General features: G+C 38.9%; 1 protein-coding gene across 3 annotated transcripts in view; it reads right to left on the bottom strand.

Moving 5' to 3' along the window:
• Window positions 1-11,887: 11,887 nt before the first annotated feature.
• Window positions 11,888-26,740, bottom strand: part of LOC104587507 (chloroplast envelope quinone oxidoreductase homolog) — a 40,501-nt gene continuing 25,648 nt past the window's right edge. For 2 of the 3 annotated variants that reach the window (XM_088896675.1, XM_088896676.1), the window contains 4 exons: window positions 26,245-26,359; window positions 24,797-24,938; window positions 23,987-24,078; window positions 11,888-12,856 (listed from right to left, as the gene is read on the bottom strand). In XM_088896675.1, the coding sequence (XP_088752801.1) occupies window positions 12,167-12,856; window positions 23,987-24,078; window positions 24,797-24,938; window positions 26,245-26,359 (1,039 nt within the window). In that variant the 3' untranslated portion in view covers window positions 11,888-12,166. The remainder of the gene's footprint in view (window positions 12,857-23,986; window positions 24,079-24,796; window positions 24,939-26,244; window positions 26,360-26,740) is intronic. The other variant, XM_010245141.3, reaches the window with a different exon arrangement.

The raw sequence follows: 26,740 nt of genomic DNA, 5'->3' as shown, positions 1-26,740 counted from the left end.
TTGGACCTAAGTGCAAGTGGGAGTTGTTAGACTATTACACCCTTAGCTCCAATCAAATTGATGTACTTATTGATATTTATTGTAAATGAATAAAGTGCATAATTGATTCGTGTTATTGTGGTGCGTTTCTGTGTAATACCCTTAAACCGGACACTTATGAGACTCGTGTTAATTTAGAATCTTCATAGCTGTTGGATAGATCTGAGGAGATTTATCCTGCCAAGGCTGACACTGGTGTGCTACCAAGATGGTTGGGGTAGCTTGTCTTAGCTGCCAGGGTAAGACCCTTGGCACACACAATGTGGGTTTTCTTGAAACCCTAAACCGGATCAAATTTTGGTATTGCCCTAGACCTTGGATATAGATGGGCAAAACTGGAATGTTACACCTGACCCCTGTACTCGATTATGGTACTATACTAGGTGCCATATTCGACTGTGTTTGATATGTCAATCAGTGAAATCCTTAACCAGGTCAAAACCTGGGTATGTTGGGGTAGTTTAAGAATTCACATGAGTGGGTGATCATAGTGATAGGTCAACCCCTTTATCGAACAAAGTGAATGATTGGGGAATGCACTCTCTATAATGGAAACCTAAAATGTCGGCAGTTGATTTCAAACCTATTGACATTTGTTTTGCAAAATATATTTATATAGAGATATACATATATGTATATTATGGTTTCAAAATATTTGCAGAAAGGTTTTGATTCCCGGGATCCATGTGAGTAGAGAGTGCAACACTGTACCATGCAGCCGAGGGAGAGGTCCTCTCTTGTCGGGCAGTGTTTGATCATTATGGGTTGAGAGGTTAAATGTAAGACCTGATGGGCTAATCTTGCATCTGTCCATAGTCTTTGGGCCTTCATATGATGGTTGGACCCAATGACCATTTAGTGTAAATGTTGGGCCCATTAAGAGCCCATGGTGATGGACTCAAGGGTTCATTGTGTCCTATAGTGAATTCGGCCAGGCTTTGTAACAAAGGTTGGGCTGAACCCATGTGGTTGATGTGTAGATCGATACTAGGGTCCAACACCATACAAAGAGAGCCAAACTAGCTAGCATTTATTGGGAAAAGTGAGCAATATGACTTAATGGGCCTGAGGCCCATATCGAACTGGGCTTAAGTGATTTAAATAAAATGGGCTAATCTGGGTTTATAATCTGATTGGGATTAGCAGTTGGATAAGATAGATCTTATTAACTTGAGAGTCCATATCTAAATACAATATTTAGGTTAAGAAATCTCATTCCTAATCAGATTAGGAAGCTGATTCTGATAGGATTATAAATAGGGGGTGAATTCCACAGAGAATGCACAATTCTTTCTGTAGTCTTTTCTCTCCCTCAGTTTTTGGTGCCATTCCAGTTCGATCTCCACCTCCTGGAGCGATCAAGAACCATTCTTGATATTTTTTTCTTGGTGAAGAAACAATCTGAAGTTGTGTTCACATCACCCTACACGATTATTGCTGAAGAATCACTGGTTTTTGCTGAAGAACCTTTCTTGTTGATCCTGCCTCATCATTCACTGTGTCATCTTCAGTGGAGATGGACTTGGTTTCTTCTTTGTGCATGAACACCTACGTGGGGAGTTTTTCTTGATTCTATATAAGGTATTTCCCTACTTGCTTGCTTTTGGTTTCAGATTTGGTCTGGTTTAGTATCAAGAATGAACCTCGAAAATGCAGTTTTTTAAATTGGGAATAGGATTAAATCTTGTAATAGACACCAAATCCTATGGTGTTTTCACCCAGATTGGATCAAACTGGTTGGACTGAATCTATGGTTCAATGGAGTCTGTTCTCAGCCCCTAAAATTGGATTTTGGGCCAGGGGTTTGATGGCCCATTCCAATATTTAATTCGGCCCACCCCTATAAAACCCAATTTTTTTATGTTAAAACTGAATTAGCCCAAATCAGCATAAATGCTATATGGGCCGAACTGTTTTGCAATTTAGCCCGTCTACCTAGATAATGTTGTATGATAATATTATGGGTTGTAAATGGGTTGATTTTACTTTAACCTAATTAATTAGGGTTTTATAATTTGTGTGATTGATTGGATCAATTTTCATGCATATGATGTATGTATGTGTGATGTGCTACGTACGTGGGCCATAAGCACTTGGCCCATGTTAATTCGACAGTGGCTCTTTTGCACAACATGGCTGAATGCACATCATTGCCATTGTGTCCTTAAGATCATTGGATGACCTTTCTTGATGGGCCCCATTTCATCTTCCTCCCCAAGAGGGACCGTGTGGAACCCTAGCCGTTTAGGGCCCATTTGAATATGATTTTGAGAAAGTCAGTGAGAGCCACTTTGTTTTGACCTAAATTAGAACTAGGGCATTACAAATCATTTCCTCTAACAAAATATAAGTGCATGTGATAGGGAGATTCACATGATGAATTCTCTAAAGGCCTTCCATCATTAGCATGAAGATGAGTCGTTCAGTAATGAGGAGATTCACCATAAAATTGGGCTATCCATTTGCTATTGGGTCTGTTTGATTGTTTCATAAGATGATATGGGCGTCATAGACCGATGTGGGCGGGGCCTATCATAAAATGGAAGACTCTCTCATGGTACATTGGCATTCACGATATGATGAGTAAACACTTACTAGAAGGAAAGGTTTAACCTAAAATGACAATGAACCTTGTTTGATTGAGGCCAATGGGAAAGCTCATAAGATGAGTGGATATGATCATTCATAGAAGGTGATGGGCTTATGCAGTTGAAATAGTTGGCTCCATGCACTATATTTGATTTTCAACATTTCTAGAGACATAATTGCGTCTCCGTCACTGAGATAGGAGGGAAATCTCAGAGTTGAACAAATGGGAATGAAACATAGATTTAAAGCCATTTCTATGTAATTAACATGAATCAATTTAGGTTGTGGACTAATAATTTGCATTGCCTTTAACAGAAATGGCAAATGGACAGTTCGCCAAATTGTTGGACGATAACTAGCTTAAGGGCCCAAACTATGCTAACTGGTTCCTTAACCTTATGCTGGTTTTGACATCTGAGAAATTGGGCAAGGTTACTAAGAACCCTACTCTAGATCATCCAGGTATAGAGTTTCTGAGGCCCGTAAGAAAGAGTATCAAGATGGGAGGAGAAGAACTCTCTTGCCCGGTGATACATCATAGCCACCTCGACAATCTGATATAGAGACAATTCGATCAGATTGAAGTGTCCAAGGATATCCTGGATAGTCTGAGGACAATGTATGTAGAGAAAAATCGTTATACTTCACAGAAGTTCTTAAAGATGTTTATGACCACCAAAATGATTGAGAGCCAAATGGTTCATGACCATTGTCTCAAGATGATGGGCTACATCAACGAACTAGAGGCTCTCGGGTCAAGGCTAGATTATGTCACCAAAGTTGATGCCATCCTAAACTCATTGCCTCCCTTGTTCAATCAATTTATCATGAATTATAACATAAATAAGCTAAATGTTAGCCTTTAGGAACTCAACAATATGTTGTAGAGGGCTGAGGAACTGATTAAGAAGGACAAACCGATTGCCATGCTTGTTGAAGGTGGCAATTCAGGTAAAGAAAGAGGAGGGCAAAGAAGAAGCCTTAGAAGAAGGCTGGCAAACCTAAAAGACAAAAGAAGGACAAGACATCAGATGACTATCACTTTTGCAAGCAGACCGACCACTGGAAGAGGAATTGCCCTCAGTATTTGGAGACTAAGAAGCGATGTAATTTTGAATATTTTGTCATAGAGACCAATTTGTTGGTCACTTTTGCTTCCTGGTGTATTGACTTTGGGCCTTCTACTCATGCGTGTAACACATTACAGGGGTTCAGGACAAGCAGAAGACTAAGTGACGGAGAAGTTACACTCTATTTGGGGACTTCTACAACAGTTGCAGCTACAACCATAAGAACTGTAGATTTAGTTTTTAGAGAAGGAATAGTTGAACAAAAAGATTGTCTTTATGTACCAATACTTAGAAAAAATTTGATTTCTGTTTCAAAATTGTGCATGGATGGTTATTTTATTTTGTTCAGTAATGTAATTACTATTAAATGGAATAACAAATTCCTCGCATACGGAGAACTTGAGAATGGTCTCTATGTGTTAGACAGTTTTGTATGCCCTTAGCTTCAATCAAGAATGATGTACTTTATGAGTTTATTGTAAATGAATGAAAGTGCATATTTGATTCATGTTCCCTTGGTATGTTTCTGTGTAATACCCTTTAACATGACACTTAATGAGACTCGTGTTAGTTTAGAACGTTCACAGCCAGTGGATCAGTCTGGGGAGACCTATCCTGATAAGGCTGACACTGTGGTGCCACCAAGTCGGTTGGGGTGGCCTGTCTCAGCTGCCAGGGTGAGACCCCAGGCACATACAGTGTAGGATTAATAGAACCTTTGAACCGGACCAGATTTTCAGTATTCCCCTGGACCTTGGAGATAGATGGGCAAAACTGGAAAGTTACACTTGACCCCTAGACTCGATTATGATACTACACTAGATGTCGGATTGGACTGTCTTTGATGTACCAATCAGTGAGATCCTTAGTGGGGGTCAAAACTTGGGTATGTTGGGACAGTCCGAGAATTCATCTGAGTGGGTGATCATAGTGACAGGATCAGCCCCTTTGTCGGACAAAGGTAATGATCGGGGATGCACTCTCTCTGATGGAAACCAAGACTGGCGGTAGCCGATTTCAATTGTTGAGATTTTTTTTTGCAAAATATATTTATATAAAGATATGTATATATATGTTATGGTTTCGAAATGGTTGGCAAAAGGTTTTAATTCCTGGGATCCATATAAGTAGAGAGTGCAACACTGTTCCTTGCAGCCGAGGGAGAGGTCCTCTCTTGTCGGGCAGTGTATGATCATTATGGGCTGAGAGGTTAAGTGTAAGACCATTGAGGATAATACCTGATGGGCTAATCTTGCATCTGCCCACAGTCCCTGGGTGTTACAAGGTGGCTTGGCCCAGGGACCACTTAGGGTAAGTGTTGGGCCCATAGAGCCCATATGATGGGATTCAGGGGGTGCACTGTCCATAATAGTGTATTCGGCCAGGCCTTGTAACAAAGGCTGGGCTGAACCCATGTGGCTGATGTGTAGATCAATGTTTGGGTCCCACGCCATACAAGAAAGCCCAACTGGGCAGCAGTTTGGAAGGCTAATTGAGTACATAACCTTAAATGGGCCTTAAGCCCATTTCGAACTAGGCTGATTTGATCAGTCAATTAAAAAGGGAGGCGAATTCTGAGATGGATCAGTTGATAGGATTGGGCCTAGACCCTATCCACTTAGAGAGTCCAAGATCTAAATGAGATTTAGATCTGGAAGCCTCCTAATTAGATTAAGAGATGGCTGATATGATCTGCAGATAAGATAAGGGTTATCCCTTATCACTTAAAGGGACTTCTAACCCAAATATGATTTGGATTAGTAACTCCTAATGAGATTAGGAGTTGATCCCTTTAAGATTATGAAAGAAGAAAGGGGCGAGCAGAGTTTTGTGATTTTTGATGTTCAATTCTCTTTAGAGCTAAAAATCACAGAAAGAGAGATTTTCTGCACCCTGCGAATTCTCTCCTGCCGCCTCCTTCCTGCCGTCGCCATTGCCTTTAGTTCGATCTCTAGTTCTTGGGAGAAATCAAGATCTGATCTTGATTCCAATCTTTTGGGAAAAGATTGGTTGGAGCTGTACCCACAAGCCATTCAGTTGATTCTTGCGAAGGGTCAAGTTCTTTTGGAAGAACGTTGCCGATTCTGCTCCATCCTTCACTGCGCCATCTTCAGTGGAGTAGATTTTGGATCCTTCCTTGGGCGTGAACACCTCCATTGGGAGACATTGCTTCTCTATATTAGGTATATCCTCCCTCCTACTCCTTTTGGTTCAGATCTGATTTGGTTTTTGATTCAAGATTGATCCTTGAAATTATGTTTTCTAAAATAGGGAATTCGATTCCCTGCAAAGATGGGATAAATTTTTGAAATTCGCCCTATCCATTCCACAAGACTTGGGCGTCCATGTTATGGATATCCCATCCCTTCACTATGTTCTCTATCATTCTCTAGAAACGAACTTAACCGAAACTATGTCGGAAATAATCCACAAGAAGAGAATTTGTGATACAGTGAATCCCACGTGCCTGTGGCATTACCGACTTGGCCACATTAATATAGACCGTTTCACAAGGTTGGTAAATGATGGTCCTTTGGATTTTCTAACAATAGAAAATCTTCCAACTTGTGAGCCTTGCCTTTAGGGTAAGATGATGAAACGACCATTTACAGGTAAGTTTGACGTATGTGGTTCCGTGAATGTAAGGACATGTAACTAGCACGTTAATTTCATAATATTCACCGGTGACTTTTCACAGTATAGTTACATGTACCTAATGAGACACAAGTTTGAATTCTTTGAAAAGTTCAAAGAGTTCAGACAAGAGGTTGAGAAACAGTTGGGGAGACACATTAAGGCCCTTCAATCAGATCGATGAGGCGAATATCTCTCAGACGAATTCAGGGACTACTTGAAGGAAAACGGGATTGTATCACAACTGGCTCCTCCTAGTACACCATAATTAAACGGTGTATCGGAGAGGAGAAATCAGACTCTATTGGATATGGTTCGTTCACTTCTCATCCACTCATAGTTGCCTATATCCATTTGGGGTTTCACATTAGAGACTACAATTTGCATGCTAAACTGGAACCCAAAACCAGTCATTGCTTATTTGTAAGTTACCCCAAAAGTTTTGTAGGTTACTTATTCTATGATCCAAAAGAGAAAAAGGTGTCTTGCACGCACCGAACCAAGCCGGGCCGGGTCGGGGCGTGGGCGCAGGTGCATGTGCGTGTGTGATGCACTAAATCGTTTTGGTTTTAACCGGATTAAACCTTTTTAAAATGTGTCTCTTCGAATTCGAATTTAACTTTTTAAATTAAAACGTTTTCTCTTTTCGTGTCTTTTTAAAATGTGTCTCTTCGAATTCGAATTTAACACTTTAAATTAAAACATTTTCTCTTTTCATGTCTTTTTAAAACGTCTCTTCGAACAGGTGCACCGTTCTGAATAGGCTCATGTCTGAACGGACACATCTGTGTCCATTCAGTTTTGAGAACACTCTATAAGAAGAGTGTTGAACGACCCAATCTACACACAACTTTTTTTGACTCTGCCTTCTCTGTAAATCTGAGCATCAGTCTTTTGTGGTTCATGGAGGTCTAGTAAGTGAGTGCACACCTACCAGAAGCCTGTGGGCTGTTTTATCTTGGCGACCGATTTGCAATCACCCGGTTGCACCATAGGGGGAAAATGCGGTTTTAAGGAGAGTGACCAAGTGGCATGACTCAGCCTTCCTTCTCCCTACAATTCTCAGTTTCGAGATTTTACAATACCACATCACTTTAACTTCAGTTTAGAAAGCGATTGCTGATAAGTTCTATTCTACCTTCTTTATTATTTTTACAACATTCAGTTATTTAGAGTTGAAAGGAGGAAATTAACGATCTTGCTCTATTCTTCATATTGGTCACAGCATAAGAAGTGGAAGGTTGACCCATTGAATTGACAATTAAATCTCCCATTGTGCGTTTTGCTTTAGTAGCAATTATAGGCTTCGAGGCTGGTGAGATATCCATTGCACTATATCCCTCGGAAGGGGTATTGATTGCATGGCTGACATAATTCTTGGTCTCCTTCAAGCATGGATCTCCCGTTACAAAAGTAACATCCATATCATCCGTTATCGGCTGCATTATTGGCTCTTCATGTTTTGAGTACTAAACTAAGACTATCCTTAAAGTAGTACAAGATATTAATTTGGAATTTTCCCAAAAAAGAATCTAAGCATATTTCATAGGGTAAGCCGTTTTTTCCTTTAGAAACAACAAAGAATTTTTGGGCAAATGGAATTTCTGGTTGAAATTATCTTCCTATGTATTTTTTAACCCACATTTTTGTCATTCAAGATCCATCTCTAACTATTATTTACACCTTGCACCAGGCTTGTTTTTGTTTGAACTTTGAAGATCTAGCTACATGCAATGGGCTAGCAGGGGTGCACATATTTTTCAAACTAAGAATTTTTTACCTATTATTTCTCTGGTTATTGGGCATTTAGGCTGTATTTGGAAATGATACAAATGGAGTGTAAATCTCAGTTTAGGATAAATTTGTACTCTGGTTCATTTTTGCTTGTATTTGACAACATTACATTTATGCATTGACAAATGTCAAACCACTGCATATTTACATTGATAATAAGATGTAAAAGTACTTCAATAAAAAAGAAGTAAATTTGCATTCAAGTGGACTTTTGATAAAAAAAAAAAAAAACATATGCTTTATTAGAATTTGTGTTTGCATCCATTACAACTAAAAGTCTGTTTGGTAAGAAAGTAAATTTGTTAGTGAAAAACTAACCAAATTTTGTAATTTAAATGGACCGTTTTACACTACATATTTGCATCATTTCCAAAAGAAGCCTTAGCATTTATAATCGCTTTCTAAAGGAATAATTTTAGTTGTGTTTAGTATTTTGCCTGAAACTTCTTCACCCCATTTAACATGTGTCCTTTGCAACACACTCAATATATTTATTATTTGTGATCATAACTATGGCGTTGGCAAGAACAACAGCCAACGACGGTTCACACTTGTAGTCTTTCTCACTAGTGAACCAGGGGTGGTGGTTAGAGAGAGAGAGAGAGAGAGAGAGAGGGGTAGAGGTAGGGGAGAGAAAATAAACATACATAAGAGGGGAATTCAAGGGAGATGGCTTTTTAGAGCCCAAACGCCGGTTAACGATCTAGACTCTGTTAAGACGTATGGTTGTTCCTACTCTCATAGTAAGACGTAGGGTGCCAAATCATGTTGGGAGGGTGTTAGAATGTGCTTCCTTGGCCGATGATCCCAACTCATGGAAGTTGAGAGCTAGACATGACTTTTTTTTTTTTTTCATTCGTGGGTGCAGAGGATGTGAGTTTGGAAAATACTAGGTCAGATCATACTTTTCATTCAGAGAGACTTGACTGACTGGTCCCACCGATCATGGTACCTAGCTACATTCGATTGAGATGAGGTTGACTTCAATGCTCACAAGACCATGCTTACATCGTTCACACAGCCTTTTACAGCCATGCATTGAGAATATCTTCGTACTCGTATGCTTTTTTTTTATGGGGAGATATTCTCAATGCAAGGCTGCAAAGACTGTGAATGGTGTTAGCATGGTCTTGTGAGCACTGAAGCCGATTTCAATTGAGATGGTCATATTAGGAAGAACACCCAGTAGGCAGCTGCCATCAAAGTAAAGAGTATCATTTGAGCAGGTGCAATAAACGCCGGTATCTTATAGAAATTAGCCAGCATTGAAATGATTTCGATTTCATTCACAAAACTGTATGTTTTGAAAATATTGGGAGTTGGTGGTTCTGTTTCTTTTACATCTGAGACTAGAATATAATACCATCAGTCTGCCCTCCTCATCCTTGAAGACTCCCCCAGCTCTAGAGGGTCTTCGATTGCCCAAGGAGCTTCCGTCAAAGCTTTATTTTACCCTTTATTGTGTTGAAGGTGTCCGATAAGGTTGAAGCACAAACTGTCTAATTGAAGAATTTGCCACTGCTGACCATCCCCTTAATATATCATCCACCAAAAAGTCTTTGAACAAGTCAGTGCCAGGATTGTAGTTAACAAGGACCTAATAAGTGGGAGCATATAGGCAGTGCCAGAGATTATTAGATTGATGAAGGGCTTCATGAGAATAAAAGGAATCAAGAAGAGATTATGGTATCTCTCTCTTCGATTGGATCATTCATTTCCGTGCAAAAGTTTTGTTCTGGCTTAATTTGGAAGGAATACAAATGCAAATATGTATTTGTATTTATACTCTTTCCAAACTATATAAGGTTTTGCACTTTATATTTGTATTTATACTCTTTCCAAACTGCTATATTTTCATATGTCAAGGTCAATGAAATTTTGAAGATTCTGACTTTTTTTTAATGTTGGTAAATAAGATTAGATTCAGTTCTCTTTTTAATTTTTTATTGCGGGGGAGGAAATTAGAAAAAGTATCAATGAACGAGACTTGTTTTAGTGGGGGCCATCCGTGCATCTGTGATCCGAGAGTGGGTTCTGGCTCGACAGGTGGCAAGTTGTGGAGGCAGAGGGCCATAGCATCAGAGAATCTTTTATACTTGTAAAGACCAAGTAATCATAATTTCTTTCCTAGTGGGGGCTCTATAGATAACCATTTATTTTTTGGGAAAATTCCTGATTACTTTGGGCCTAGTACCATTTTGGTCATTGAGCTTTAAAACACGACAATTCAATATGCAAATTTTCAAAACATGCCAATTTAATACCTTCTATTAGTGATCTGTCAGTTATATGTATCATGTGATGGCGTGTGGTTTAAAACTTTTAAAATGCCAAAACCACCCTTAAAAGCACTGTTCATCATCTTCTACCTTGAGACTGAAATAGTGCTCTGTGACCCAAATCAGATCTTGAAGAGAGACTACCTGAGAGAGAGATGAAGGGTGCTTGCGACCAATCAGTTTTCACAAGCCCACTTCTCGTCGTCCAATCGTCCAAGGTTCAAAATATCGATATGCCCGATACGTCAATAGGGGCGTATCAAGCGATATTGATAATGTTTTTTAGTTTTTTTTTTTATTTATTTTTCAAAACCAGTTCAGTGGGGCCAGTTTAAGGCTCCTCCACCCCTGAGCCGGTCAGAACCCCAATACACCCCTTGTAGGGGCATATCAGGAAGCCACCAGCATGATAGGTATTGGCTGATATGGGCCAATGCGTATCGATACTTTGAACCTTGCAATCGTATATGTTTCATAGTCATACACCCTCATGGGTTGCTTGTTGGGGAAAGCAATGCCAAAGAACTGTTGAGGAAGAAGATGATGAATAGTGTTTTAGTTTTAAAAAGGGAGTTTGGATGGTTGATAAAGAAAAATTAAGTGACATCCAAAGGGCATTCATGTCTTTTCATATGCCACTTAACGGCTGGTTAATGACAGGTACTAAATTAGCACGTTTTGAAAATTGAGTACTGAATTGTTGCATTTTAAAATTTGGGGGATCAAAAACTGGCACTAGCCCAAAGTACAGGTTACTAATCAAGAATTTCCATTGCTTCCCTAAAGGATCACCACTGAAAAATTACAAATATCACATCGAACCGCTTTTTAGCCACGAGATTATCGAATGAAAATACTGATTATTGGTTATAACTTTGTTAGGCATTATATCTTTTTTTACCATTACAGGACTCTTTTCAATGTCACTGAAATTTGGTAAAAGTTGGGCAAATTTATAATCATGATGAGGCTGATCATTGGCCAATTGGTGCTGGCATGGAGCCCTTTTCTCTATTTATTCTTTACCAATATACATTTTGCAGAAAGATGAATCTCACAGAGATTCCTCGGGGTCAGGCCATCCTATTCATCCCTAAACCGTAACATCTCAAGAACTCACTCAAGTACGTTCCAAGTTTTTCATCCAGTAATCGTGAACTGGACAAACCTAAATCCATCACCCAAATCTTTCAAAGAAAAATCATTGAGCTAGATATGCTTCTTTTCCATAAATTGAATATCTATCCTAACTTTCAACTGATCCATCACCCAAATCTAGGGGGAATAGATTATCCGAAGATTTAGTCAAGATCTGTCTCTTTGACAAGCATTAGAAGTCTTCAAAGCTTACTGCCAAAATCATGGGACACAACAACATTAAATACTTCTATAGCACATGAGCACATAAGAAGACTAGATATATGTGTTCTTTAAATGAAATATTTGCAAAAACAAGTAGAGATATGAATGCTGCCAAGATCATAGAACAAAACATCAAGTTCCAAGCACAAACACATTAGAAGACTGTACATAGGTGCTCTATGTCAAATATTGCACAGAATAAAATAATACAACCACAGGGTCTAAAAATGGAACCGTCAAATAGAAAAGACACTATGGTTTCCAGAAAACAGTATATTAGATACACAGGAATTTTAACACAAGAATTGTGCACAAGGACTATTCTAGTATATCTTCTACAAGTCCCTTGCATAGTGATATTACTGAAATACATCCCCCCACCACCAAGGGACTAATAATTTATGGCTCCACGATTATTTTCCCAGTAGCATGACCTTCTATGATCTTAGCCCAAGCATCTTCAGCCTTACTAAGTGGATATTTTGAGTCCAGTAAAGTCTTGAGCTTCCCTTCCTTCACCAAATTAACCAAAAATTCCAGATTGTCTTTCTTGGGGATTACAAGTAATGGCACATACTGCTTCTTTGAGAAAGTCAACTTCTTCAATGCAAACGTCAACAAGGAACTAAGGTTAGGAGTGATATCTATAACCTTGGCGTTATCGCTCAAATTTGGCTCAAAGGTTGACCAAGGAATACCGGTTGCACAGTGGAGAACTACATCATATTTCCGACCAGAAGGGCTCTTTAATGCTGCTCCATCTGTGGTCTTATAATCAAGAACTTCATCTGCCCCTAGGCTCTTAACCAACTCGATGTTTCGAGCTCCACAGGTTGCTGTGACATGTGTTTTCCCAAGCTTTGCCAGCTGAACAGCATAGTGACCTACACCACCTGAGGCTGCAGTAATCAGAATGTTTGTTGGCTTGCCACTACCATCAAGCTTGACCCCAGCAGAACTGACAAGCATCTGGTGTGCAGTGCCGCCAGCTACAGGTAATCCTGCACCTTCAGGTGCTGATACTTCAGGAGGCCGCTTAACTGTCAAGCTCTCTTGGGCCACAGCAAACTCAGCAAGACCACCTCCTATCTGTATCTCAAATGACCATGATTAACAACGAGCAGAATAAGTGATTATTGACCGGAACAAGGACTTTATAGCCTTTCCGCATAGAAAGCTAAAAGGAATATACCAGAAGTATATATATATATATATATATATATATATATATAAAGATTAATAAGAATTATTAACTGCCACTCATGACAAAAAAATATACAAAAAACTGCTAAAGATGGATTACCGAAAGAAATCAGTGATACAATCTGGCCAAAAAGCACTAACAATTTAACAGTGGATATGGTTTTAAATAGAACAAATTATCAAAACAGGATTCATGTAGTCGACCCCGTATAGTTGGGATAAGGTGTGGATGATGATGATGATGGTGATACAATCTGACCAAAAGTTGGCATTCGAAGTTTGTTTTTCGTTCAAAATTTTTCCTGTTTTCCTATTTCTGTTCTAGATGTACCAGAAATGCCATGTCCAAAATATGTATCCTCTTTGGGGGGGTGGGGGGGAGGGGGTGGGGGGGGGGGGCACCATTTGCCAGAATAGATATGCAGGAAAAGAGAGAAAAAGTGGAAAGTAGTGAGTATTAATCCTGTTAGACAGTTTTGTATGCCCTTAGCTTCAATCAGAATGATGTACTTTATGAGTTTATTGTAAATGAATAAAAGTGCATATTTGATTCATGTGCCCTTTGTATGTTTCTGTGTAATACCCTTAAACTGGACACTTAATGAAACTCGTGTTAGTTTAGAATGTTCACAGCCAGTGGATCGGTCTGGGGAGACCTATCCTGACAAGGCTGACAGTGTAGTGCCACCAACTCGGTTGGGGTGGCGTGTCTCAGCTACCAGGGTGAGACCCTAGGCACATACAGTGTAGGATTAATTGAATCTATGAACTGGACCAGATTTCCAGTATTGCCCTGGACCTTGGAGATTGATGGGCAAAACTGGAAAGTTACACCCGACCCTAGACTCGATTATGATACTACACTAGGTGTCGGATTGGGCTGTCTTTGATGTACCAATCAATGAGATCCTTAGCGGGGGTCAAAACCTGGGTATGTTGGGATAGTCCGAGAATTCATCTGAGTGGGTGATCATAGTGACAGGATCAGCCCCTTTGTCGGAGCTAAACTATCTAACTATCACTCGACTAGAGTGGTGGAAATGAAGGGAGCTCCACATTTGGACGCGATCCTAAGGATTGTAAGGTATTTGAAGGGAGCTCCTAGTCGTGGCTTTCTATGTAAGAGTGGTGGAAATATTGAAATAGTGGGATATACAGATGTTGATTGGACTGGATCTATATCTGACAGAAGGTCCACTACAAGTTATTGTACTTTCCTTGGGGGTAACTTGGTGACATGGAAGAGCATGAAGCAGACCGTGGTGGCAAGAAGTAGTGCAGAAGCCGAATACAGAGCCATGGCACATACAACTTGTGAACTAGTATGGCCGAGAAATCTCCTACAAGAGATGGGGTAGTCGATTACCGCTCCGATGAAGCTATATTGTGACAACCAAGCTGCAATTAACATCTCCTCTAACCCAGTTTTTCATGAAGAACAAAACACATAGAGGTTGATTGTCACTTTGTGAGAGAAAAGGTTCTTAGTGGAATGACAAGTACATCATATGTTAATACAGGGAGTCATTGGGCAGACTTGTTCACCAAAGGGTTGAGTCGGGCAAGAGTGGATTATATATGTAACAAGCTGGGACTATATGATATATACTCTCCAGCTCGAGGGGGAGTGTTAGTGTCGAGTAAAGAAGGGTAGAATAGTCAATTAAGTTTTATTAATGAGGTGTTATGTCTTTATTGAGTGCTGATGAGTCCCAACTTAAATAGGGGCATAAAAGTCTTTTTCTATTCATTTTAGTAATGTATATATCCTGGCCGACCTAAGAGAGAATGAGAAAGGTTCTCTTCTCTTGGGTTCTAACATGCTTTTCTTCTTCTCCTCTTCTTCTCTCCCTCTCTCTCTCTCTTTTACTTCTTTTCTACATCAAGTTAAGATCTGAAACTGAAATCATCACAGATATAAAGCACGTCTTCTGGCTCAATGATACACATAAGAGTATGATATCGATTATGAGGAGACATTTGCCCCAATAGCTAAAATTACTACAATTTGTCTTCTCTTGGCCCTTCTTGTTGTATACTCTTGGTCTATTTGTTAGTTGGATGTGAAGAATGATTTCCTTCATAGCCAACTAAAGGAGACAATGTATATGAAACCTCCTCTTGGATACTATAGTGATCATTTCTATGTCTGCTGTTGAAGTCATTGTATGGTCTGAAATAGGTCCCTCGAGCATGGTTTGAGAAATTTTGTGATGTCATTATTGTTGCCAGGTACAGTCATAATGCTTCTAATCATTCTCTCTTTGTCTGAAAAAAGCCTTAGGGTATCATGATTCTCCTCTTGTATGTGGATGATATGTTGCTGACAGGAGATGATGAAGAAGGAATTCAGGAACTTAAGTCTCTTTTTTCACAATCCTTTCACGTGAAGGATTTGGGCCCTCTCATCTATTTCTTAGGACTTGAAGTCCAAAGGAGTAAATGGGGGATATTTTATTTGCCAACATAAGTATGCATCAGATCTTATTGAGTTAGCCAGTCTTACTAACGATAAGCAAAGTTGATACTCCTTTAGAGCTAAATGTTAAGTCAGAAGGTTCCTTACTCCTTGATGCTAGACTCAATTGACAATTTGTTGGGTCTTTCATCTATCTTACTATGACTCGTCCTAACATCTCTCATGTGATTCAGGTCGTTAGCCAGTTTGTCTCAGCCCCTCATCAACCCCATTTGACTATTGTTCATCAAATTATTCGTTATGTTCGTGGTACAATATCACATGGGCTATTCTTCTCTTTGTCTTCTCCTATCCAACTGAGGGATTATGCCAATGTTGATTGGGTAGGCTGCCCTAACACCAAGAATTCCACTACAGGGTAGTGTGTCTTCATGGATGATTCCCTAAACTCATGGAACTACAAGAAACAACAAATGATCTCTAAATGATCTACAAAAGCTGAGTATGGGTTAATGCCATATGTTTGTAGTGAGATTTTTTGGCATCAATCACTACTTGAGGATTTTGATGTTCTTCTTTATACACCTATTCCTCTATATTTAGACACTAGTGCTATAAAGATTGTCTCTAATCCGATCTTTCATGCGAGGACGAAACATATTGAGATGGATTGCCACTTTGTTTCTTGCTAGTTCTATTTCACTTCCTCATGTTGCCTCAGATATGTAGATTGATGACATCTTTACTAAGGCCATGATGATATCTAGAACCTATTTCTTGTAAGCAAACTGATGCTGATGAATTTGCATCAGTTTGAGGGGGAGTGTGAAGAGTCCTGATGTTGCACTATACTATCATAGTCTCTATTGTATCTTACATATTCTTTGTTTCTTTCCTTTCTCTTCCTTTAGCCCTGTAAGGGCTTTTCTATAATTGTATATACTAAACTAAAATATTCATTTTGTGGGTTTATATACTAGTTCCTTTTTTAGTAATATCTATTGTATTATTATAATATTAAAAAACAAAGAATATAAAAGTGTTTCATGGCAGCATATACAAAATAGGTAAGTGGTAAAGGGGGGCAACCAACAATAGGCGCCTTGTCACCTAGGCATCGCCTTAAAACTATGATGTGGGCATTGATTATTACCTGCCACCCTCTCCTCATAATAGTTCTTAATGGTGGCCTCACTGTTGTGTACAATTTCATAAATGGAACTGAGCCACACCACACACATCTTTCCGGAACCAGATGTGTTCATCATTATCCACCTTGAGCAACACATTGGGATGGACAACATCTCTATGTTTCATAATGCTCTTCAATAAACTCGTAACATATGAACTCATAATAGGAGTTGTTTCCCACCAGATACCAGCATCGCCATATGTAGAATGGATTATCCTCTACCATAAAACATACTTCTCCCCATAACACCAAAGCGATTTCCCAAGCATATTTGTTTTAAGGGTTTCAAACTTCTCAAGCCCAAACCTATTAGACAGTGTATGCCCTTAGCTCCAATCAGCAATGATGTACATTATGATATTTATTGTAAATGAATAAAGTACATATTTGATTCATGTTATTATGGTGTGTTTCTGTATAATACCCTTAAACTGGACACATATGAGACTCGTGTTAGTTAGAATCTTCATAGTCGTTGGATAGATCTGGGGAGATTTATCCTGCCAAGCTGACACTGATATACTACCAAGTTGGTTGGGGTAAGCTTGTCTCAACTGCCAGGGTGAGACCTAAGGTACATGCAGTGTGGTTTTCTTGAATCCCTGAACTGGACCAAAATTTTAGTATTGCCCTGGACCTTGGAGATAGATGGGCAAAATTGGAATGTTACACCTAACCCCTAGACTCGATTATGATACTACACTAGGTGCCGGGGGCCGTCTTTGATGTGCCAATCAGTGAGATCTTAGAGGGGGTCAAAACCTAGGTATGTTGGGACAGTCCAAGAATTCATCTGAGTGAGTGATCATAGTGACAGGATCAGCCCCTTTGTCGGACAAAGTGAATGATCGGGGATGCACTCTCTCTTATGGAAACCTAAACTACCGGCAGTTGATTTCAACTGTTGAAATTTGGTTTTGCAAAATATATTTATATAGAGATACACACATATATATATTATGGTTTAAAAATGTTTGCAAAAGATTTTAATTCCCGGGATCCATGTGAGTAGAGATTGCAGCATTGCACCTTGCAAACGAGGGAAAAGTCCTCTCTTGTCGGGTAGTGTTTGATCATTATGGGCTGAGAGGTTAAGTGTAAGACCATTAAGGGTTATACCTAATGGGCTAATCTTGCATCTGCCCACAGTCCTTGGGCTTTCATAAGATGGCTGGACCCAAGGACCATTTAGTGTAAATGTTGGGCCAATTAAGAGCCCATAGTAATGGACTCAGGGGTTCACTATATTCACAGTGAATTCGGCCAAGCCTTGTAACAGAGGCTAGGTTGAAACCATGTGGCTGATGTGTAGATCAATGATAGAGTTCCATGCCATACAAAGAGAGCCAAGCTAGCCAGCATTAAAGAGGACGTGAGCCTGAAAGATTAATGGGCCTAAAAACCCATTTTGAACTGGATTAATTAGATTAATTAAATAGGGGAGGATCTGAGATTTGGATCAGCAGATAAGATAAGGGATTATCCTTATACACTTAAAGAGTCCAGATCCAAATAATGATTTGGATCAAGAAACTCCTAATTTGATTAGGAAGGCTGATTTTTATCTGTAGATAAGATAAGGGATTATCCTTATCACTTAAAGAGTTCAGATCCAAATAAAGATTTGGATCAGGAAACTCCTAATGAGATTAGGAGATTGTCTCTTTAAGACTATAAATAAGAGAGCAGGGTGAACCTTGAAAATGCACTCACTCAATACAGAGAGAAGACAATTCAGTTAGACTGGTCTTGCCTTCGGCTATTTTTCTTCCTGTTCTTGCCGCCCTACCCTGTTCGATCTCCAGTTCCTGGATTTGATCAAGATTTGACCTTGATGTTGTTTCTTGCCAGAAGAAACAATTTAGAAGTTGTGCTCATTATCCCATTCGATTCTTGTTGAAGAATCACAAGTTCTTGGTGAAGAACTACCTGTTGATCCTACCTCATCCTAAGCTGTGTCATCTTCAGTGGAGGGAGGATTTGGTACACTCTTTGGGCGTGAATACCTACGTTAGGAGGAGCATTCTGGCATGGATTCCGTATCAGGTGTATCCCTCCCTATTTTTGGTTTCAGATTTGGTCCGGTTTGGTTACAAGAACGAACCTTGAAAATGCAATTTTCTAAATTGGGAATAGGATTCCCGGATGGGAGTAAAGAAATTTTTGAAATTTCGCCCAACCTTCCTGTAGGGTCCGGCCATCCATCTAATGGATCTCCCATCCCTTCAAAACCACCTTTTTCTTTTGGTAGACATATGCAAGCCACCATGTGAATTTTCATCTCATTATTTATCCCACCCCATAAGAAGTCCCACCTTATATTTTCTAATTCAGGAATCACTGATTCCAGGACTGAAAAGTTTGAGACTGCACTTTGAATAAGAGGCACCTTCCTGTCCTTGGATTAATACCCTTTTCCCACCCAGCCATCTTTGAAATATTTCTGTCACCAGAGTCCATAACTCCCTGGATATGAAGCTTCCAATGGAAGTCCCAAAAACTTGGATGGTAATGAGTTGCATTTGCACCCTAAGTTGAAGCTAATTCTGCAATGTTGGGGACACCTCTCACTGGGATTGGCTCATTTTTTGGATGGTCACTTTCAAACCTGAAACTGCTTAAAAGCGTATCAACAGCACCTAAGAAACAACATATCTGATTGTTGAGCAATTGCAAATATCAAAGAGTCATCAGTAAACTGAAAGACAGCTATCAGTTGACTTCCTTATCCTAAATAGTTTAGCACACCATGTATAAAATTTGTAATAATAATTACTATTTTTTGTTGGGAAGTATTTAATTTGAAACCAATTCTTGTGGGAGGAAACTAAAATTGTTGCCTTTCACTGCATATCTGTTCTCTTTGTGAAACAAGTGGGGAAACTACACATCATCTATTAATCCCCTGCACTTTTGCTTCTGGTGTTTGGGTTTCATTTCTTCTCTCTGTGGGTGTGGATGGTCACCTTTTGTTGACTTAAAGTCTTGGAGATGTGCAAGGGCAGTCATCCACTTTGTGGTCTATTTGGGAAAAGAGAAACAACAAAATTCTTAATGAGTAAAAGAGAACAAAAAAGGAGGCTGTTGTAAGGTATGTTATGCCTCGGCTAATGTGCAGGATCAATTTGGTCATTCTATATTGTTTTATGTCACCCTAATAAAATAATTGTGGGGGCACCTTCAGACCCACTGATTTTCTTCATTTACTCTCTCTCTCTCTCTCTCTTACCTCACCCTTCCTAGGCACTGATTTCATGGTATCAAAGAACTTTCCTTGGTGATACAATCAATCCATTTTTGTTGTTTTCCCAAGTGGGCTGCTAGATCAAACAAGGGCCACAGGAGGAAGTCCTGAAGGTCTCAGACTGATATAAACTCCTATTTTTTTTCTCTTTTCTCTGTTATTTCTTGGTCATAGGACCAAGAAACATTTGTTCTGGTGACTCTGCAGTGCTTATGGGAATGTAGAACTCATTCTTCTTCCAATAAATTTGGATTGAGTGATGCTCTGGGTGCTGGGGTGTATACCTCTAGGACTGAAAGTTGTGCCAATGCAATCAGATTCAGATTAGCCTTAGGTACATCTGAACTTCCACAAGTTATGGTGATTGGTTATTGTACCGTTTTACAGATAAAGGGTGATTCCAGCCCTGTCCATTGGCTTGTTGAGTCTCTTAGGTACTAGGACTTTTTCTGTTAGTGGCCATAAAGAAGTCCACTATTTTGTTTCTGATAGGTGAGTTCTAATACCCAGTGTCTGCAGTTGCTGTTTTCTATTGCTGCTTGACATTGCAGTGAATATGGATGTTAATTAAAGTCTGTGTAGGCTGCTGGTAGTTTATTTAGTTGGTGGGCTGAATTACTATCAGTGTCTTCTTTCATTTAGTATAAGCTGAAGAGTCGGCTACAACTGGTAACAGCATGGAGACAAACAACTTTCCTGTGGCTATTACCCCTCTAGATGGACTCGGTCACTTGGAGTGGTCCAAAGGTGTGAAACTATTTATTTATAGGGGGAAGAGGAAAATTGGGTTACTGAGATGGTGATATTGTGGAGCCAAAGGAAAAGGATTCAGCTCATGAGTGGGTTCAAGAAAATTATATGATTGTTTCATGGCTTCTTTCAACAATCCAACCTAGTTTGAGAAAGAATTTCATGTGGGCAGACACTACAGAAGAGGTATGGATCTGGCTAAGGCCACTTATTCGGAGCAGAGGCAACATACTAGAGTGTATCAATTACAAGATTAATCTTCAGCTTATAAACAAGGAGAAAAGAGTCTTTCAGCCTATCATTTGGGGCTCTTACATCTATGTGGAAGGAGATGGACCATTATAAACCCATAGCATAAAAAAGTAAGATGCCAAGGCCTACTGTACAATGTTATCAAAGGAGAGTTTATGCTTTCTTGGGTGGTCGTAATCCTACCTATGGACCTATATGTATGCACTATGCAGATTTTGGGGTGTAAATATCTGCTCATCATACAGAAGGTTTATGCACTCATTCGGTGAGAGGAAATCCATAAGTTGGATATGTCTCCTATTCAGGGGAAGCAGATTGTTTTAGTTGCCAATGGTGGCAATGATGGTAGTAAGAAGCCTGATGGAGGTGTTGACAAAGATAAATTATGGTGCACTTATTGTCAGAGAGACAGGCATACTAGAGAGACTTGTTTGGATTTTGTTGGTAGACCAAAGTTCACCAAGAAACCTGAGAATAAGAAGTATAATTCAGTTAGTGTTGCTTCCCATTTCCCAAGGGTCTTAGCCTACCACTACTACTCCCCGTGACCATCCAAAATGTTCTGTACCTAAGGATGATTTTCTGAATACCATGAGGGATTACTTTGAGCAGTGGTAGGATGTTGCTCGAATTCGAGAGGACTTCACTTACCCCACCATCTACATCATTTTTGGAACATGTCTACATCAGGTAACCAGGCAACTATCCTACATGTGTCATCTATTCCTTTTGAGTCCCCTTGGATTATTGACTCTAGGGCCTCAAATCACATGACTAGTATGCCCAATTTGTTTTCTTCTTATTATTTATTATTTGCTAGGGAACTAGGGATAGAATGAGACTAGTAGATGGCTATTTTTCCACCATTACTAGTCAAGGAACCCTATCTCTTCCAAATGGGTGTTGATATTTCTTTCGTTTTTAATGTTCCAAAATTGCCCATCAATCTTTTCTAAAAGTAAATTTCCCACTAATCTTCTTTCAGTCAATAGTATTAGTCATTCTTTAAACTGTTCTATAACCTTTTTTATTCACACTATTGTGTCTTGGATTCGACTTCAGGGACAATGATTGGTAGAGGACGCATGGTTGATGATCTTTACAAATTTGTAGAGTGGAGATGGTTCAATGACATCAAGTTTATCAGTTTTATGAGTCAATTAGTGAGTTGTAAGTCTATTTTATGGCATCATTGTCTTGGTCATTTATCCTTTGAATCTTTGAGAGTCCTGTTTCATGAGTTTAAGTCTATTCAAATGTCATCTTTGTCCTGCAAATGTGTCAATTAAGTAAACATAATATAACTACTTTTCCTCAAAGCAATAAAAGATCTTCTGTTTCCTTTCATATTATTCATTTGGACTTATGGGCCCTACTTCTATTGTGGCTGAAAGTGGTTACTGCTACTTTATTAGCTTTATTAATAATTATTCACATCAAACATGGATCTATCCTCTTTGTTCCAGAGAGGAAGTACCCAAAATTATCCATGAGTTTCATTGTATGGTTTTCACTCAATTTCATGTGGAAATATAAATATTTCAATTTAACAATGAAAAAGAATCTTTTAAAGGTGATATACAAGAGTCCATTCATCTTGTGGTTCTCTCCAGTGTAGCTCATACCCTAGAACACTACAATAGAATGGTGTTGCAGAAAGAAAGAGCTGTAATCTGCTTGAAGTTGCATGTAGTCTTCTTTTGCATATGAATGTTCCTGATAAATTTGGCTTGATGCTATATTAATTGTTGCATATTTGATCAACAAAATGCTATCTTCTGTTTGTTAGACAGTGTATGCCCTTAGCTCCAATCAGAATGATGTACATTATGACATTTAATGTAGATGAATAAAGTACATATTTGATTCATGTTATTATGGTGTGTTTCTGTATAATACCCTTAAATTGGACACTTATGTGACTCGTGTTAGTTTAGAATCTTCACAGTTGTTGGATAGATCTGGGGAGATTTATCCTGCCAAGGCTGACACTGATGTGCCGCCAAGTTGGTTGAGGTGGCTTGTCTCAGCTGCTAGGGTGAGACCTGAGGTACATGCAGTGTGGGTTTTCTTGAAACCCTGAACCGGACCAGAATTCTAGTATTGCCTTGGACCTTGGAGATAGATGGGCAAACCTGGAATGTTACACCTAACCCCTAGACTCGATTATGATACTGCACTACGTGTCGGATTGGGCTGTCTTTGACATGCCAATTAGTAAGATCCTTAGAGGGGGTCAAATCTTGGGTATGTTGGGACAGTCCGAGAATTCATTTGAGTGGGTGATCATAGTGACAGAATCAACCCCTTTGTCGGACAAAGTAAATGATCAGGAACCCACTCAGGTGAATTCTTGGACTACCCCAACATACCTAGGTTTTGACCCTGGTTAAGAATCTCACTGATTGGCATATCAAAGACAATCCAATCCGACACCTAGTGCAGTACCATAATTGAGTTTAGGGGTCAGGTGTAGCATTCCAGTTTTGTCCATCTATCTCTAAAGTCCAAGACAATATTGGAATTTAGTCCAATTCAGAGTTTCAAGATAACCCACATTACATGTGCCTTGGTTCTTACCTTGGCAGCTAAGACAAGCGAACCCAACCTTCTTGGTAGCACACCAGTGTTAGCCTTGGCAAGATAAATCTCCCCAGATCTATCAAACGGCTGTGAAGATTCTAAACTAACACGAGTCTCATAAGTTTCCAGTTTAAGGGTATTACGCAGAAAAACACCACAATAACATGAATCAATTATGCACTTTATTCATTTACAATAAATGTCAATAAGTACATCAATCTGATTGGGGCTAAGGGCATAACTGTCTAACAGTTATTTCCTGGCTAAGTACACCAGTTGGTTAGGTCTTCTAGGATCCAATCTATACCACTGTTGTCTTTCCCTAGTCGAAAGGTGCAGCAGAGCAGCACTACCATTGCTACTACAACATAATTGGACCAACTACAGATCTTGATCTATCCAAATTAAGGCTCCAAACCTAAATTGTTTTCTTTTCATATGCAGTTTATCATTCTAAATATCTATGTACAACACATGATTCTTCTCGATAAGTCAGTAATTCCTATAGAATGAAGTACAAGAACAAGAAAATAATAGGGGCGTTATGCCCCAAAAAATAAGAGGTTGAGTACTCACAAAATGGCTAAGCACAGCAATGACTTTGTCACCAACTTTGAAATCCTTGACTCCAGACCCAACCTCTACCACCTCTCCTGCTACATCAGTAGCTGTTTCATCAAGTATTAGGAAAGTGTCAGATACCTCTAGTTTTAGAATTTGGAAAAAAAATAAGTAAGAAATGAATAAGCATGTCCATCATATCCTTGAGAAAAGAGGGGAGCAATTTAAAATAAATATGCTTGTTCCAACAATAAGTGTTAGCTTGAGCCATTAAGTTTTCAACCAACATTTTCAACCAAATGTTTTATCTACTTTTTTTAATTAATTTAAGTTATATACATATATTAGGAAAAGAAGGTTACATTCAGGTTGCGGAAGACCTTAAGTGATAGATAGCCAATCATATTCCCAATCTGGATCAGTGAAACTTGGAGGAAAGTTTAGTGAGGTAGGTAGGCTAGCTGATATTTTTGAACCTAGTGGTAGGCAAGCCATTTCCTGTGAAGTGAATTTCTAGACCATTCAAAACCTAATACACACATATGGAGTCTAATCCCCTTGGGTTCCTTTTCTTATGCCCATTTCTTTGAGGCCCTTTCTTCTAACCCCACTGTAATGCAGGTTTTTCTGGTGAAGGCTATTTGAAATGGGTTGGTCCCACCTAAGATTATGGTTTTCTTTTGGGTGGATTTCCACTTGAAAATTAACTCCCTACCACCCTCCCCAAAAAAAATATAAATAAAAAGAAAAAGAAAGAAAAGCGTTGATCACAACCCAAGTTGAAAACCTTAAATTAGGAGCTACATTAAAATCCTTAGGATGTACCTGGTATGTAAGGGAATTTGCGTGGTAGAAATGGTCGTAGCATGCCCTTCTGAATTTTCCAATCCACCGGATTTAGACTTGTTGCCTCCAGCTTCAGCAAAACTTCATCTCTCTTTGGTGTTGGAACAGGAACTTCCACATGCTGCAACGATTAGGGTGTATAATTCAACTAAGTAAGCATGCTGAAAGCTCATTCATCTATGTAATTGAATATTTTTTGACAGATGTATTTGTTTTTGGTTTTTTATAGATGTTGAACTATAAAACACAAATATTGGAGATACCTTTTTTTGGTATCTTAATATTGGATATACATGCTTGTAGTTTTCAAGGAAAGGTTAGGCAATAGAGGGCACCTAGGCATTGCCTAGGTGAAGTTGTCTCCCTTTTTTCTTAATAAAAACTTTGAATCTTAGGGTAATTCCCCAGGGTCCATGGCAACAAATTACAAGCAACATCTATCACTACTAATTACCAATAACCTTCTTAAAAAAGTATAAGCTTAAAACTAAAACATAGAAAATCAACATATTCATGAGAAGAAAAGGAATAAGGAAGACAAATTTCAGAAAATATAAAGGCTGGGCCCCTGTTTTTGTCCTAAGAGAAGAAAAAGAATGTGTTGATTGGAAAAAAAAAAACCTTAAGATCTTTATTGCTTATGGGTTCAGGTCTTGAAGTCATAAAGGTTTTTTTCGATCAGCATCGAAGTTGTCAAGGGTTCAAGACAGAAAATACAAACATGTTAAGAAAAAGAAACTCATATATAAACCTACAAAATAAATAATTCATCAAGACAAAAAACACCAACATGTGTGTTCATTGAACCCTAAAAATAAGAAAGTAATAAAAAGAGACTCATATAAACCAACAAAATAAATAATTCATCAGGGTGTCACCTTGACAACTATGCTCACACCATTCACCAACATAAAACTTAACAATGTCTAACACCAACACATGTATTGATTGAACCCTAAAAATAAGAAAGTAATAAAAGGAAACTCATATATAAACCCACAAAATAAATAATTCATCAAGGTGTCACCTTGAAAACTATGCTCACACCATTCACCAACATAAAACTTAACAGCTTCTAACACCTAAAATAGAAAGAGAAAAATTGAAGTATGGAAAATAGACTTTGAATCTCTATGTACAGTAGAAACTAGTTTTGAACTCTCAAACTCAAATCAGAACTCAGTCAAATGTCAAATTCCTATTCTACATGACAAATAACATCCTCCCTTGATACTGAAATTACTTGGTTTTTCTCCTATGGATCATGCTGTTAAGGAAAAAAAAAGCAATATACCCAAAAAGGTTGATTAAAGAGAGTAAATGTTGCAACTAGTCATTAACTTTTGCAAAAACACAAAAAAAAAAAATCCTAATTGGATCAAACCAACATTTTGTCAGAAAAAAAAATCAAAAAGTTTGTACTGAACCTTCTCAGAAACCATAAGTGCACAACCATTTGGAGTTTTGAGTCCCATGGACTGTTCTTTTGTTCCAGTGCCTCTTCTTTCTTGGCATTGTGTTTCCAAATAAGGAGCAGTGAATCTGAAGAATTTTAGACCAATAAGTCTAATTAGCAGCCCATATAAGCTATTGGATAGAGTCTTATTAAAAAGAAAAAGAAAAGTCCTACATAAGGTGGTATGGGAGTCACAAATAGCATTTCTGGAAGGGAGGCAGATCTTAGATGGAGTTTTAGTGGCAAGTGAATGCATTAATGCGAGATTAAGAAGCAGGAGACCAGGCTTAGTCTGTAAGATTGACATTGAGAAAGCATATGATCATGTCGAATGGGGCTTTTTGGTGGAAGTTCAAAGGTTAATGGGGTTTGGAGAAAGATGGAGATCTTGGATGTTTGCAGGCAGGTCCACTGAAATGCCCCTGCATATGAGGAGACATACAGCTAACACTTTACTTAGGGGAAAA

Source organism: Nelumbo nucifera, chromosome 1, assembly GCF_055504915.1.
Source record: "Nelumbo nucifera cultivar China Antique chromosome 1, China Antique-T2T, whole genome shotgun sequence".
Classification (NCBI taxonomy): Eukaryota; Viridiplantae; Streptophyta; class Magnoliopsida; order Proteales; family Nelumbonaceae; genus Nelumbo; species Nelumbo nucifera.
Note: the sequence above shows the minus strand (reverse complement) of the source record. Positions and strands in the feature narration are given on the sequence as shown.